This window comes from Somniosus microcephalus, chromosome 17 (genome assembly GCF_052327205.1).
Source record: "Somniosus microcephalus isolate GS21.2 chromosome 17, FLI_Smic_1.0, whole genome shotgun sequence".
NCBI lineage: Eukaryota > Metazoa > Chordata > Chondrichthyes > Squaliformes > Somniosidae > Somniosus > Somniosus microcephalus.
In genome coordinates, this window is record NC_141003.1 from 32837984 (window position 1) to 32854950 (window position 16967).

Below are 16967 nucleotides of genomic sequence, written 5' to 3' on the forward strand. Positions count from 1 at the left end.
CTAAGCTCTGGAATTCCCTGCCTAAACCTCTCCGCCTCTCTTTCCTCCTTTAAGACGCTCCTTAAAACCTCTCTCTTTGACCAAGCTTTTGATAACCTGCCCTAATTTCTCCTTATGTGGCTCGGTGTCAAATCTTATGTCTTCTAATCCTCCTGTGAAGCACCTTGGGATGTTTTACTATGTTAAAGATGCTATATAAATACAAGTTGTTGTTGTTGTAATATCTCCTTGTAATTTAATCCTTGGAGTCCAGGTATCATTCTAGTAAATGTACGCTGCACTCCCTCCAAGGCCAATATATCTTTCCTAAGGTGTGGTGCCCAGAACTGAACACAGTACTCCAGGTGTGGCCTAACCAGGGCTTTGTATAGCCGCAGCATAACTTCTAACCCTTTGTATTCTAATCCTCTAGATATAAAGGCCAGCATTCCATTAGCCTTGTTGATTATTTTTTGTACCTGTCCATGACATGTTACCTATCTATGTACATGGACCCCTAAGTCTCTTTGGACCTCCACAGAACACCATCCCTGCGAGAACTATTGCTAACAACAGAAGAAAAAGAACTGAGGAGATTTATGTTATGCATGACCGTGAGATGATCACGTGGCACTTAAAGCTACCACAAATGAAAAAAAAGTCTTAAAAGTAACTGTATTCTCTGATGTTTCTAATTTGGATGGTGGTCTACTCAATTTGTACGGTAGGGGTTAACAATTGAGGAATAATTCAAAGTATTCACAAAGTTTGAGTGTCCTAAAAATAGCTTGAGCTAAAACGCATGTCTAGAGGAAAATAATTCACATATAATCCTGTGCAATCAGTCTTTGTATTAACTGTGGCAGAATATTTCAGTGTACCATCAGATCTCCTGTGGCGTTACTTATGAGTCGGACAGTACACTATTCTATAATTATCGAGTTAAAACATCAGGGCCACTGATTTAAGGTGCTACCATTAAGCCAGAGGCTCGCTTCTAGGGACAGGTAATAGTTGATATAACAAAACTGAATGGACACAGAAATTTACAACGGGAAAAGTCAACACAAAATAGTCATCAAAAATAGTAATAAAAGGGAGGAAGGTTTGTGGTGAGGAATTATCCAAGATTTTTAATAATATCGATATAGATCAAATCCATCTATGAAGTACAAGCTTGGAACTAAACTGCAATGATACGTTTTGACAATTAAAATAGGTTGCAGAAATGCACTCTAATAAAATAATAGACATTTGTGGAACCACAGTCATACCTCCCTCTCTCTGTACTATGTGATTCAGGTGAACAATGTCTAGTATATGCTCCAGATTCAGATCTGTGTATCCTTTCTCACTCATGTCTTCCACAGAGTCCGGGTAGATAACCTGATCTCTTAGAGTTCCAACAGACATGTAAGGCCTGTAAACCCAGATAAAAATAAACAGTTAATCAACTGATAAACAATACCCATAAGTTTATGTTGTACAGGAAGCTCTCGTTTAAACGGCACCTAAATAGCCAGAATTCTCTAATAACCGGCAAAATTCATACTCCGAAAACAACACCTCAATAACCGGAAATGTTGCCGAGTCAGAGTCCGAGTCTCCCGTGGTGGCCGAGTTAGTCAGTGGGGGCCGTCAAACGGCCTGCAGAGTGCGCAGCATCCCTCCCCTTTAATGGAAGGGGAGGGGTGATAAAACGCGTCAGCGCTACGTGGAGCGGCCGCGTAGTGCTCCGGTGCTACCGCGCTTTGCGCTCCAGACACCGCCCCGAGGGGAAGTGGACCGCCCGAGATAGCGCTCCGCTTCCTCGCCGGGGCGGTAAGCCCATTTTAGCGGCCGGGGCGGTACTCCTGCGCCAGGCGCTAACTGGTTGCCGCTAATTCGGTTAACTGGAATTTTTAATCAACCGGCACCATCCCGGTCCCGTCGGTGCCGGATACGAAAGAGTTCCCTGCACTAACATGTAAGAAATTGAAGAGGTGCCATCCTCATGAAAAATGTGTTTGATAAAGTTTTGAGGGGGAGAAGATTTGGAAAAAAATCAACTACTTACAGGTTAGTTGCTGGTTTATTTCATCTCGCTGTTCCTGCAAGTCTACACTTTTTGGGCACTTTGTATAGTTATTTAAAGTTTCAAAAGTCTGGCAGGTGCTGAAGTGCTTTTCTGCTGACTTCAAGGCTTCTGCACAAACCAGTTGCTTTCAGACATGGGTGAACTAGGAGGTCTTCCTCTTGGTATTGGCTATGACTGGGAGAATGAGCAGGGGTCACGCAGAGCAGGACAAGCTGCTAGGAGAGGGAGGAGGAGGGGGGTCTGATCCCCGTCCCCGGTGAAGGGTTCCGATCCCCAACCCCGGTGGAGGGTTTCAATCCCCGACCCCGGTGGAGGGTTCCGATCCCCGACCCCGGTGGAGGGTTCCGATCGCCGACCCCGGTGGAGGGTTCCGATCGCCAACGACTGAGCCTCCACAGCCCTCTGGGGTAGAGAATTTCAAAGATTCACCACCCTCTTGAGTGAAGAAATTTCTCCTCATCTCAGTCCTAAATGGCTGACCCCTTATTCTAAGACTGTGACCACTGGTTCTAGATTCCCCAGTCAGGGGAAACATCCTCCCTGCATCTACCCGGTCAAGTCCTGCAAGGATTTTGTATGTTTCAATGAGATCACCTCTCATTCTTCTAAACTCTAGAGAATATAGTCCTAGTTTACTCAATCTCTCCTCATAGGACAATCCCCCCATCCCAAGAACTAGTCTGGTAAACCTTTGCTGCACTCCCTCCATGGCAAGGATATCCTTCCTAAGGTAAGGAGACCAAAACTGTACACAATACTCCAGGCGTGGTCTCACCAGGGCCCTATATAATTGCAGTTAGACGTCTTTACTCTTATACGCAAATCCTCTTGTAATAAAGACCCCAGGGGCGAGTTCCGATCCCCAACCCCGGGGGCGAGTTCCGATCCCCAACCCCGGGGGCGAGTTCCGATCCCCAACCCCGGGGGCGAGTTCTGATCCCCGGGGGTCGCATCCCGAACCCTGTGGAGGGCAGGCTGCTGGTGGGTGAGCTTGGGAGGCTGGGAGGAAACACCTCTGCTCCTCCTGGCCCACAAGGATTGCCCCCCCCCCCCCCCCTCCGCCGAGGCTGTGCTCACCTCGCTGCAGCTATCGGGAATCCCGAGCCCCGGGATTCCCGGCCGCCAACAGTTAAACCTGCACAGCATGTTAAAGCAGAGGCTTCAGGGCCTCATTATCATATTTATCATATCCTGGCAGCGGGTTGGTTGCCCACCCCAAGTTCTGCCTGAGTAAAAGTTGAAAGTGGGCAGGTTGGAGTCGGGATTTAGATTTTTAAAACTTGAACTTCCCCCCTGCCGCCTCCAACCCACCCATTTTTCACGTGAAAACTCCCCCGCTATGATTCTATACTTCTTTGTGCTTTAAAGGAATATTCCAAGACAAGACAGTGTAACAGCCTTAGATGTGTAACTTATGCTGTAACCATATCCAACATTTGTTCACTTGGAGGAAGTAAAAGCCTGAAAGGGAAAGTATAAATGCTGAAAGCACAAAATTGGTGGTGCACTTGTAGGGAGACTAAGGGCATTTCCTTTTTAAAATCATTAAATAAGAAGGCTGTAAGAGTTTGAGGATGCTGGTGTGAGATTTGCAGATTCTACGAGGTGCTCTATTTCATCTGTATTGATTGCGGTGAGTATAGAGGTTACCTCATTGTGATCTGAAGGACGAATGGGACATAAAGGCAGAATTTAACCTCAATGCTGGGATTACTGAACAGACAGGTGAGATGCAGCAGGAATGGTAACATAGTGGTATTGTCACTGGGCTAGTAATCCAGAGGCCTGGACTAATGATCCAGAGACGCGAGTTCAGCTGTGGCTCAGTTAGTAGTACACTCGCCTGAGTCAGAAGGTTGTGGGTTCAAGTCCCACTCCAGGGACTTAAACACATAAAGCTAGGCTGACACTCCAGTGCAGTGCTGAGGGAGTGCTGTACTGTCAGAGGCGCCGTCTTTTGGATGAGACGTTAAACTGAGGCCCCGTCTGCCCTCTCAGGTGGACGTAAAAGATCCCATGGCACTATTTCGAAGACAAGCAGGGGAGTTATCTCCGGTGACCTGGTCAAAATTTCTCCCTCAACCAACATAACCAAAAACAGATCATCTGGTCATTATCACATTGCTGTTGGTGGGAGCTTGCTGTGCGCAAATTGGCTGCCGCGTTTCCCACAATTACAACAGTGACTCCACTTCAAAAGTACTTCATTGGCTGTAAAGAGTTTTGAGACGTCTGGTGGTTGTGAAAGGCACTATATAAATGCAAGTCTTTCTTTTCTTTCTTAAATAAAGCTCGTATCAGTAATGGTAACCATGAAATTATCGGATTGTCGTAAAAACCCATCTGGTTCATTAATGTCCTTTAGGATAGGAAATCTGCCGCCCTTATTTGGTCTGGCCTATATGCACTCCAGACCCACAACAATGTGGTTGACCTAGCAAGCCACTCAGTTGTAACAAACCGCTACGAAACACAATAAATAAGAGTGAAACCGGACGGACCACCCGGCATTGACCTCAGACGGACACGGCAACGGCACACCCAGCCCAGTCGACCCTGCAAAGTCCTCCTCACCAACATCTGGGGACTTGTGCCAAAATTGGGAGAGTTGTCCCACAAACTAGTCAAGCAACAGCCTGACAGTCATACTTACAGAATCATACCTTTCAGCCAATGTCCCAAACTCCTCCATCACCATCACTGGGTATGTCCTGTCCCACCAGGGGTGGCATCACTGTGGTATACAGTCGGGAAGGAGTGGCCCTTGGAGTCCTCAACATTGACTCCGGACCCCATGAAGTCTCATGGCTTTAGGTCAAGCATGGGCAAGGAAACCTCCTGCTGATTACCACCTACCGCCCTCCCTCAGCTGATGAATCAGTACTCCTCCATGTTGAACACCACTTGGAAGAAGCACTGAGAGTAGCAAGGGCACAGAATGTACTCTGGGTGGGGGACTTCAACGTCCATCGGTAGCACCACTACTGACCGAGCTGGCAGAGTCCTGAAGGACATAGCTGCCAGTCTGGGCCTGTGACAAGTGGTGAGAGAACCAACACGTCCTCACCAATCTACCTGTCGCAGATAACAGTGACCACCGCACAGTCCTTGTGGAGACTATGGCCTAGAAATTCAGTATAGCCACTTTTGGGGCGGTAAAGTCGGGCGGCCGCTAAAGTTTGCGCCCGCCGGAAAGTGGAGGCCACTTCGCCGATATTCAGTAGCTTTGGCCAAGGAGTTTGCTCGAGCGCTAAAACTGGCGTTGCACGGCTATCTTTAGGCGCTAAGCCGGCGGTGCAGACTGATACCGCCGAGGCCGGGCGCAGCGCAGGTGCGGTCATGTTTTGATTGACAGCAGACACCCTGGCGCCGGCCAGCTCTTAAAGGGGGAAGGGTCGACTTGGTCTGCTGCCACGCCCTGGATACTGCAGCCCTCCAGCTAGGCCTAAACACTGCTGCTGGAGAGAAATAGCGCCAGCAAGGATGCAGAGGGCCCGTGAGCGAGCGCAGCGCTTCTCTGCCCATGATTTAAAGGTGCTGGTTAGGGCTTTGGAGAAGAGAAGCCATATCTTGTTCCCGGACAGTGGCAAGAAGCCTCCCAAGAGGGTGTACAGGAGAGCCTGGAGGGATATCGCCCAGAGGGTCACAGCCACCTGCGATGTCCCCAGGACTGGTGTCCAATGGGGGAAAAAGTTTAACGACCTCACTCGGATTGTCAGGGTGAGTACCCTTTCCAGTGTCCTCCTCATCCTTGCATGTGCACCTCACATTATGGGCAAAGGGACCTCAAAGGCCTAATGGCCAGCCCTCATCCAGCAGCTATGGCACTGGCATGAACATCAATTGCACTTTCTGCACTTTACACACTGGCCAAGCTATTCGACCATGGGAGGCCGTGCACACAACAACAGGGCACCACACTGGCCAAGCTATTCGACCATGGGAGGCAGTGCACACAACAGGGCACCACACTGTACTTAGAGGCCGTCCTTTCTCTTGCAGGCCAAGCTGGCCCAGAATCTGAAGAGCCGGACTGTCACCGGGGGAGGCCGTGCCCAGTTCCAGCAGCTCAGTGACCTGGAGGAGCGCGTGGGTCGACTCATGGGTGCCCGGGTGATTGGCCCCGTTGCAATTGGAGATGCCAACCCTGTGCTGGGCCCCAATGGTAAGGACATGACCGTTTGGACCTCTCTCGTTCCCCTTGCGCTTCAGATCTACATCCTTTGCCACTGTCCGACCAATGCGCAGAATGCCACCACTCATGCCTCCCTCGCTGACGCCCTGTCCTCACTCTAAAGCTACTCTTGTGCCTTCCTGCTTTCAGCTGGTGAGGAGGAGGTCCCTGAAGCTGCGAGTGTCAGTCCCTCGGAAGAGGAGGACGAGGAGGAGCAAGAGGAAGGCGGCACATCGGGGGAACCCTCATCCGCGCCAGGGGATGGCAATGGAGGGGACACGTCTTCCCTGGAGGAGAGCCAGGGGGAAGTGTTGCAGGGGGGTGTAGCTCCTGTGCCCAGTGGCGTCCAGCCACGCGGGAAGGGTCGGGCAGCTCGGCTGCCTTCTCCCCAGAGGGGGGAAGTGTTGCAGGGGAGTGTAGCTCCTGGGCCCAGTGGCGTCCAGCCACGCGGGAAGGGTCGGGCAGCTCGGCTGCCTTCTCCCCAGAGAGGGGGGGGAAGTGTTGCAGGGGAGTGTAGCTCCTGGGCCCAGTGGCGTCCAGCCACGCGGGAAGGGTCGGCCAGCTCGGCGGCCTTCTCCCCAGAGGGAGAGTCCGGCCTCCAGTCCGGAGACGGTCCTCGCCCAGGAGGTGCGCCTCCTTGATCAAATGTCCGCGGACTCGGATCGTCGGCACACCGAGTTCATGGGGGTTGTGGCACGGTTGCCTGAGGCCATCGAGTCCCTGGCTCATAGTGTGTCCGATTTCGGGGCCTCACAGGCCAGGGGTTTCGAACAACTCGCGGCAGCACAGGCCAGGGGTTTCGAACAATTCGGGGCATCACAGGACGCGAGTCGGGCCGAATTCGGGGCATCACAGGACGCGAGTTGGGCCGAATTGAGGGCAGCACAGGTCGCGAGTCGGGACGAATTCAGGGCAGCACAGGACACGAGTCGGGACGAATTCAGGGCAGCACAGGACGCGAGTCGGGACGAATTCAGGGCAGCACAAGCAGCAAGTGGACAGTTGATCAGTGGTGCCGTGCAGTCACTGGCTGGTCTGATGCGGGCACAGACCAGGGCAGTACGGGCACTCACTGCTGCCACACTCGCTGTGTCACGCAGGCATCGCCAGGGCACCCGCCGCGTTGCAGCAGCACAGCGGTCTGGCCTTCACCAGATTGCTGCGCTTGCTGCAGTGCCAGCCCGTCCGAGTGCCAGTGTCTCAGGCGAGCAGCGAGCGCCTGGCATCAGCCAGCTTGCCCCCATTGCTGCAGCCGCCACTGCCACTCCCCCAGCGAAGCTGCGACGAGCTGCTGGAGGGACTGATGCTACCCAGCCACAGCTGCAGCAGTCAGCAGCCGGCCCCTCGAGGGCCAGAGCTCGTCTAGGCCGACCCCCAAGGGCATCTGCCGTCACGCAATGTGCCCCTCAGGAGCCTTCCCCCAGCCTTGCAACACCCACAGGGCCCAGGTTGAGGCGGAGCAGCAGGTCGGCCAGAGGCCGGAAAAGCCTGGACAAGGACTCGCCCTCTCGGCACACAAAGTAGAGTGTGTTGGCAAATGTTTTTTATATGGGGGTGGTTGTCTTGGCTATGGGGGGGGTTCTTTTGGTAAGGCCGAGGATGAAGGCCATTTGGATGGACAAGTTTTGTTATTCCTCCCCAGGTTGTGGGAGTGAGATATGTATTTGAGTGTTTTTTGGGGGTGTTGTCTGTTTTTGGGTTTCATGTGGGAAGGGCCCTGAGTTTGTTCAATAAAGCTTTTTCTTTATTCAGCTTGTCCATGTGTGATGTTTCAAGTGGTTGTTGCGTTAACCGGCTGACGGCTTGTGGAGCGGCTGCATTCATGTGCGTTCATTGCCGCAAGCCATTCCCTGACAGGGGGCCTAGAAGTGCGTTCAATAAGCCGCCGACGGACGGCCCTTGGACTTTGTGGCTCCCTCCTGGGCTGGTACTCCTCCTCCTCCTCCTCCTCATGGTCCTCCTGCTCGTCCTCCTGAGGTGGTGGTCCAACATGAGGTGGCAGTGCCTGAGTCCTGCGGATAGCCAGGTTGTGCAGCATGCAGCAAACGACGACGAACTGGGAGACTCTATCCGGCGAATACTGCAGAGATCCGCTGGAGCGATCCAGGCAGCGGAACCGTTGCTTGAGGACGCCAATCGTTTGCTCTATGATGTTCCTTGTGGCTTGATGGCTTTCGTTGTATGCCTCCTCAGCAGGGGTCCTGGGCGCGCGGAGCGGGGTCATGAGCCATGTACACAAAGGATAGCCTTTGTCCCCGATAAGCCATCCTCTTGGGGGAGGCTGTGCCTGGAACATGTCAGCCACAGTAGTCTGTCGCAGGATAAATGCATCGTGGCTGCTGCCTGGAAAGCGGGCATTGACAGCTAGGATGCGCTGCCTGTGGTCACACACCAGCTGTACATTGAGGGAATGGTAGCCCTTCCGGTTGCGGTAATCCTCGGCATTGTCGATAGGTGCCCGCAAAGCCACATGCGTGCAGTCAATGGCACCCTGCACCATGGGGAAGTCGGCGATCCTCGCAAATCCGACTGCACGCTGCTCCTGCCTCTCTAGGGTCATGGGGAAGGAGATGAATTGGTGTCTCCTTGTGAAAAGGGCATCGGTGACCTGCCGGATGCAGCGATGCACGGCGAACTGGGAGATGTTAGCTATGTCCCCAGCAGCGGCTTGGAAGGAGCTGCTTACATAAAAGTTCAGAGCCACCGTGACCTTCACTTCCACCGACAGAGACGTCCTGCACATCAGCTGTGGACGCAGATCTCTGTGAAGCAGCTGGCAGATCTCTGCAACCACCTCCCTTCTGAAGCGCAGCCTCTTAACACACTGCGCGGCAGTCATGGTGAGATAGGACACCTGCTGGCGGTATTCCCTGAGTGGGTAAGGCCTACGTTGCCGACGCCTGATGCCCCCTCTGCGTCTAGGCATGGCTGCCCCTCTCACACAGCGTCTGCGAGCCCTTCGCACATAATGCTGGAACTGAGGGTTGGAACCCCATGCAGCCCCCATAATATACTTGCAAACAGTGAAATCACAATGAGTCAAATTTCCAAGCTCTGGCCAGAAGCCAAAAATACCTCTCCTATGTTGGGCCAAATCAGTAAGGTGTCTTCCTTGGTCTCTGTCCAGAAATCCGTTGCACTAAAGTCATTGCAGCAAAATGGCTGGCCTTTATAGTTCAGTCTAAGTGCCCTTTAATTAGCGCTCCCCGAGGCCCGCAGGGCCTCTGCTGCGTTCCACTTCACAGTTCTTAACACCGCCACGCCCACATTGGGCGGGCGCGACTGAAGTTCCGGTTTGGGGCGCACAAAGGGCGTTGCACGACGAAATGACGTCATAAGTTGCGCGCGCAGCTGAGCGCGCGCAAACACTTTGCGCCGGCACTAAATGTCTACTGAAGTTGGGCATAGGCGCAAATCGTTCTGCGCCCAGCCGCTAAGTGCCTAGCGCTCGAGATCTACTCCTCCTAAGGTGCTAACGGCTGGCGAACGCAACTGAATTTCTAGGCCTATGTCTCGTCTTCACACTGAGAACACCCTCCATCGCGCTGTGTGGCACTACCACCGTGCTAAATGGGATAGATTCATAACAGGTCCAACAGCTCAAAACTGGGCATCCATGAGGCGCGGTGGGCCATCAGCAGCAGCAGAATTGTATTCCACCACAATCTGTAGCCTCATGGCCCAGCAGGTCCCTCACTCTACCATTACCATCAAGCCAGGGGGCCAACCCTGGTTCAATAAGGAGTGTAGAAGAGCATACCAGGAGCAGCACCAGGCATACCTAAAAATGAGGTGCAACATGGGGAAGCTGCAACACAGAACTACATGCATGCTAAAATGCGGAACCAGCATGCTATAGATAGGGCTAAGCGATCCCACAATCAATGGATCAGATCAAAGCTCTGCAGTCCTGAATGGTGGTGGACCATTAAACAACTAATGAGAGGAGGAGGCTCCATGAATATCCCCATCCTCAATGATGGTGGAGCCCAGCATGTGAGTGCAAAAGACAAGGCTGAAGCATTTGCAACCATCTTCAGATAGAAGTGACGATTGGATGATCTCCACCATCACAGAAGCCAGTTTTCAGCCAATTCTATTTGCTCCATGTGATATGAAGAAACGGCTGAGCGCACTGGATACAGCAAAGGCTATGGGCCCAGACAACATCCCGGCTGTCGTGCTGAAGACTTGTGCTCCAGAACTAGCCGCGCCTCTAGCCAAGCTGTTTCAGTACAGCTACAACACTGACATCTATCCGACAATGTAGAAAACTGCCCAGATATGTCCTGTCCACAAAATGCAGGACAAATACATCCGGCCAATTACCGCCCCATCAGTCTACTCTCAATCATCAGCAAAGTGATGGAAGGTGTTGTCGACACTGCTATCAAGCAGCGCTTACTCACCAATAACCTGCTCACTGATGCCCAGTTTGGGTTCCGTCAGGACCACTCTGCTCCAAACATGGACAAAGGAGCTGAATTCCGAAGGTGAGGTGAGAGTGACCGCCCTTGACATCAAGGCAGCATTTGACCAAGTGTGGCATCAAGGAGCCCAAGTAAAACTGAAGTCAATGGGAATCGCGGGGGGTTGGGGGGGGGGGAAACACTGCACTGGCTGGAGTCATACCTAGCACAAAGGAAGGTGGTTGGAGGTCAATCAACACAACCCCGGGACATTGCTGCAGGGGTTCCTCAGGACAGTGTCTTAGGTACAACCATCTTCAGCTGCTTCATCAATGACCTTCCCTCCAACATAAGGTCAGAAATGGGGATGTTCACTGATGACTGCACAATGTTCAGTGCCATTCACAACTCCTCAGATAATGAAGCAGTCCATGCCCGCATGCAACAAGACCTGGACGACATTCAGGCTTGGGCTGATAAGTGGCAGGTAACATTCGCGCCACACAAGGGCCAGGGAATTACTATCTCCAACAAGCGAGAGTCTAACCACTGCCCTTTGACATTCAACGGCATTACCATCGCCGAATCCCCCACCGTAAACATCCTGGGGGTCACCATGGACCAGAAACTTAACTGGACTAGCCACATAAATACTGTGGCAACAAGAGCAGGTCAGAGGCTTGATATTCTGAGGCGAATGTCTCACCTCCCGACTCCCCAAAGCCTTTCCTCTATCTACAAGGCACAAGTAAGGAGTGTGATGGAATACTCTCCACTCGCCTGGATGAGTGCAGCTCCAATAACACTCAAGAAGCTTGACACCAGCCAGGACAAAGCAGCCCGCTTGATTGGCACCCCATCCACCAGCTTAAACATTCACTCCCTCCACCACTGGCGTACCGTGGCTGCAGTGTGTACCATCTACAAGAAGCACTGCAGCAACTCGCCAAGGCTTCTTCAAAAGCACCTCCCAAACCCGCGACCCTCTACCACCTAGAAGGACAAGGGCAGCAGGTGCATGGGAACACCACCACCTCCAGGTTCCCCACCAAGTCACACACCATCCTGACTTGGAAGTATATCATCGTTCCTTCATCGTCGCTGGGTCAAAATCCTGGAACTCCCTCCCTAACAGCACTGAGAGTACCTTCACCACGCGGACTGCAGAGGTTCAAGAAGGCGGCTCACCACCACCTTCTCAAGGGCAATTAGGGATGGGCAATAAATGCTGGCCATGCTAGCATCGCCCAGATCCCATGAATGAATAAAAGAAAATTAAAAGATGCTGGTATGCTATAAATGTCAGAGAACTAAAAATAATCGCACAAATAAATAATGAAATGACAACTTCTGTATCATAAGCTAAAGTAACGAGGCTCATCAATTTCCTCATCCCATTTTACACACTTCAGCTGTACACATTTTGAAATATTCCAGACAAAACTTCTCATACATACCTGCCAACCCAGAAAACTAGCAGAAGCTTACCAACAGCTTATTAAAAAGCGGTCATAGCCCCAAAAAGCTGACAACTCATGAACAACCCTGATTATGAGGCTGTGATATGTAAAAAGTAGTAACATAGGTTAGTCCCAGTTCAGAGGCACTCTATCCCCTCTTGACTCAGTTCCCAGAAACATTCTATCCAATGCCCCACTATTTCACAAAGGCACTCTCCTCCTCCAATCCTTAAGATTTCTTGCTGGCACTCTTCTCCCATCCCTTCTCAATTCAACACGGCACTCTTCTCCCCTTCCAATCTAGTTTAAGCAGGTACTTTTCTTGCTCAAAATTATGGAGGAACATAATCCCTGGAGAAAAAAAGGTAAATGTGCTAACCACAAACAGGATTAGATAAATTATAGAAATTATGAAGCATAGTTCAAATTTACCACAACCTCATCTTTATTATCTGGCTTTTCAGCAACAATACACATCATGATTACATGCTACCCCACCTACAGGGGATGAATGAAGGGATGGAGGGGTGAATGAAGGGGTGGAGAGAGAGAGAGAGAGAGAGAGAGAGATTTATATAGCACCTTTCATAACCTGAAAGCACGTTACAGGCAATGAAGCATTTTTGAAGTCACTGTTGTAATGTAGGACACGCGGCAGCCAATTTGCTCACAGCAAGGTCCCACGAACAGCAATAAAATAAGTGACCAGATCATCTGTTTTAGGTATTGGTTGAGGGATAAATGTTAGCTGGGACACCGGAAAAACTACTCTGCTCTTCTTCAGATAGTGCCGTGGGATCTTTTGCATCCACCTTAGAAGGCAGACCGTGCCTCAGCTTAACATCTCATCTGAAAGATGGTACCTCCAACAGTGCAGCACTCCTTCAGTACTGCACTGAAGTGTCAACCTAGATTACAACTTCAAGTTTCTGGAGTGGGCCTTGAATCCATGACCCTCTAACTCGAGCGTAAACTTCACTCCTGTTGGTTTTGGGCAGGGGCGGGGGGGGGGGGGGTCCTGGATTATTTAAATGAGGCCAGAGAGTTTAAATGGCCCCAGGCTCATGCTGAGCTCCCCATGGATATTTCCCTCCTGTCTCCCACCCCCCGCCCACCCCAAACACACCTGCAGTAAGCATGTAATATTAAGCATGGATCTTTGATTCCTTACAGATTTCTTATTAATTGAAAAATCACATGATCCCCAATGATAGAAAAACATGTTAATGCATGTTTAGAAGGACTGCCTTACTCGAAGAAATCTAATTATGGGGTAATTTGATAAACGTCTTTCAAACTTCTCTATGATCTCCCAATCCAGTCAAAATTATTGAAGAAACGTTGCAGCATATTTGGGAATGTTCTTGAAGTCAGACAACACAATAATTACCTAAAATACTACTGAAAAACGTATCGAAACATAATCTTAACTCCAACATAATATTCACTCTGGGTGGAACAAAGATCAACAGACAGATCTGAAAAAGACTGACTGGGATGTAACTAAATGACCTGCAGTATTATTATCCCATCAACAGAAGAATAAGACTGATATATATATTGTTCTGCCCAACAGGCAAACTTTATTCTAGCATGTCAATGCTACAGTTTACTGAGTGTATGCCAAACATCCTCGTGCTTTTTTTCAATTTTAGGTTGAGACCATGAATATTCTGATGCTGGTGATCCCAGTGGAATGAAACAATGTTCTGGTGTTTGCAAGGCATACCTACTGTAACTAGCTGGAAAATTTGTAACATCTACAGCAAAGAAAGGAGGTAGAGAAAGAGCAAAATAACACTGCGTTTATGTCAGTGTCAAATATAATTTTCTTGTAAATGATGAATTTCTTAATGGCTTTTTTGTGTCACAAACCTTATTTTTAGGCAAATCCTCAGCTTAGTAGCGAAACCAAAATGACAGTCGAAAGGCTTTTCAAAAAATATCTGAAGCGGTTTCTTTTATTGGAAGATTTTGCTGACTGCTTGTGGTTGATTCAATTGTTTCTTATGTCCTTAGTAGTTCCTCATTAGTAATTTTTCTACTCGCTTTTCTCAGATTTGATTCGTATGTTCCCTACTTCCAGTTGCAATATGCTGTTTTACAAATCCAAAATTTAAGCCAATCAGCTGCAAGAAATTTGCAGAAATACATGTGATGGCCGATGTGCAACATGTTAGACAAAATGCAAAAAGATTTTATTTTAAAAAGATGCATTTAACTACTTATAGATCATTTTATAAACATGAACCTGGTTGAAGGTGTGACTGGAATACTGTCTAATTTGGGTAGACTGCTTATTTCTCAAAAGACGTCCTAATGTTTATTATTGAGAGTAAACCACTTTTAATAAAATAATGATCACCTGTTTAATTAGGACAAACGTAAGCCAATTTTTAGGAAGAAAGTATTATTTAAAAATGTTTTGGGACAAGTATTCACAAGTTTTTAAACTGTTTTGAAATAGCATAGAGTTTCTTCTCATTTAATTGTGAACAGAAAAAGGAGTATTTAAAATGAAAACATTATGACAAATTGGCAACGTTCATAGAAAAAAATTCCTAAAAAGACACAGAAGTGTATTCATCATCAAGATAAATGAAAAATGTTTCAATGAAACTGAAGCACTCACCTCTGTGGAATATAGAACATATGCTGAGGAGGAGGTTTATACAATACTCCTCCATACACTGGCCATAGACCGCTCAATATCCTGAATAAGGAACTTTTTCCACAGCCATTTGGTCCAGTAATAAGGAGATGCATGCCTTCATCAACCTACAAAACAAAAATCAGAAACAATTGCAAATTATTGATCAGGCATTATTGCATACAAATAATTATTCTGGTACAAGATTATGTATAATCCAAATATTTTAAAATTTTTAAGAAATAAGGTTTTAGTTTATATCAACATGTTTTGTGAATCTTCCAAATAATATGCTGATGACAGTTAAATTATCCTACACATGTTGAGCCTTTGGTTTGTGAAGGTGAAGAATAGTTGAAAATGTAAACGAACATTGAAACTGGAAATAAATCTAACTTGGAATTAGTGACTCCTCTGTTCATTTTCATACAGAACCGGTTTTTATTTCCATGCAGAAATTGCATGAGAAGGTTCTAACTGCAATTTAATGCACTTGATAAAATTGTTTTTATAGATGTTAAGTCAAATTGAGAAATAAGAAAAATCTGGACAGGCAGAAAGCAAATAAGGATATTGTTCAGCACACATGAACATTATTTGAGGATCTAATTATATATAAAAAATGGATTCAGGGAAAAAAGGAACAAAAGCAAAAAAGGAAGCGGAATTAAAAGAAAAAAGGAAATACAGGAAACTTTCGATTAACCGGCCACTAAATAACCGGAAATGTCGGTTAACCGGCAAAATTCAGGAGTCGGTTCAGATAACATTGTTTACTTTTAGTTACTTTTTTTTAAACTCATTTCTGGCTGTGCAAGCATCTAACTGAAACTGTTGCTAAGCTACAGAGACGCTTGCAAGCTGTGCTGATTGTTTTGAAGCAGGGTTTGTTGCTTTAGACGAAGCGCTGAGCTCTGTATCTTTTAACTATAGCGCTCGATTCTCTGGCATTGTTGATAGACCGGCACCAGCTCGGTCCCGTCCGTGCCAGATACCAGAAAGTTTCCTCTATCAGTTTACAAGGAAGAGGTAATGTTGAAAAAAAACATGGATGCATTGGTACGTCAGAGTGGTCGAGGCCACTTTTAACTGGAGCTCTGTAGTTGCTTTGCTATAGAAGGCTGAGAAGTTATTATGGGAATAAACCTGCCATCTGACATATCTTTTTTTTCTCACGATCATGGCTAGTCCGAGGTCATTACAATTCCTGGACATGTCTGTCGAAGGTGATTGACACCTAAAGGGGGGGAACCCATGAAATACATGTGTCACTCAGATTTTCAAAATTATGGGGATTTATTTGAGAATTAAAGGTATGAAAGATGGTGTCTTAACACTAAAAGTGCACCAGAAAAGTAGATCTAGAAATGAGAAGGCTGAGGTGTGACCTAATAGAGGTCTTTAAAATTATGATGGGGTTTGATAGAGTAGATGTAAAGAAGATATTTCCACTTGTGGGGAGTCTAAAACTGGGTGTCATAAATATAAGATCGTCACTAATAAATCCAATAACGAACTCAGGAGAAACTTCTTTACCCAGAGAGTGGTTAGAATGTGCAACTTGGAGCAGTTGAGGCGAATAGCGTAGATACATTTAAGGGGAAGCCAGATAAACACGAGGGAGAAAGAAACAGAAGGATATGCTGATAGGGTTAGATGAAGTAGGGCGGGAGAAGGCTTGTGTGGAGCATAAATAGCAGCATAGACCTGTTGGGCCGAATGTCCTGCTTCTGTGCTGTAAATTCGTTGGGCTAGAAATTGCGTTCAGAGGTGTACCTCCAGAGTACATCTCCGACCCACGAAAGAATTACAAAAGTACCAGCTGGCGGCCAGGCTGCGAAAACTTGCGGTCTCAGGCCTCGAGGCGGACGGCAGTGTAATGGCCCAAGGGTCCTGGGGGTGCAGAAGCATACCTGGGATCACGTGGGTCTGGTCCGCCAATCAATAAGAATTCCATTTTAATCATTTACGAAGGGAATCCCCTAATAAGATGCAATGGAATCCCGAAATGTAATAATTATACAATTAATAGAATTGGAATTTTATTCATAATTACCTTCATTCCACCAATCTCACTAAAAATTAGATTTTTTGATAATTTTATACATCAGTAAAACTGTAATCCGGGCCAATATTTGCATAAACTCATTTAATATAGTGTATGTGCATAATTTAGAATGTGAAAATGTTTAATTAAAGCCTTAGATATCCCCTTACG

General features: G+C 48.1%; 1 protein-coding gene across 1 annotated transcript in view; it reads right to left on the reverse strand.

The window, feature by feature from the left end:
• Positions 1-16967, reverse strand: part of LOC147105621 (ATP-binding cassette sub-family D member 2-like) — a 112161-nt gene that overhangs the window by 24961 nt on the left and 70233 nt on the right. Inside the window, exons 6-7 of the mRNA XM_086010169.1 lie at positions 14732-14877; positions 1254-1399 (exon numbers count right to left, since the gene is read on the reverse strand). Of these exons, the coding sequence (XP_085866295.1) occupies positions 1254-1399; positions 14732-14877 (292 nt within the window). The remainder of the gene's footprint in view (positions 1-1253; positions 1400-14731; positions 14878-16967) is intronic.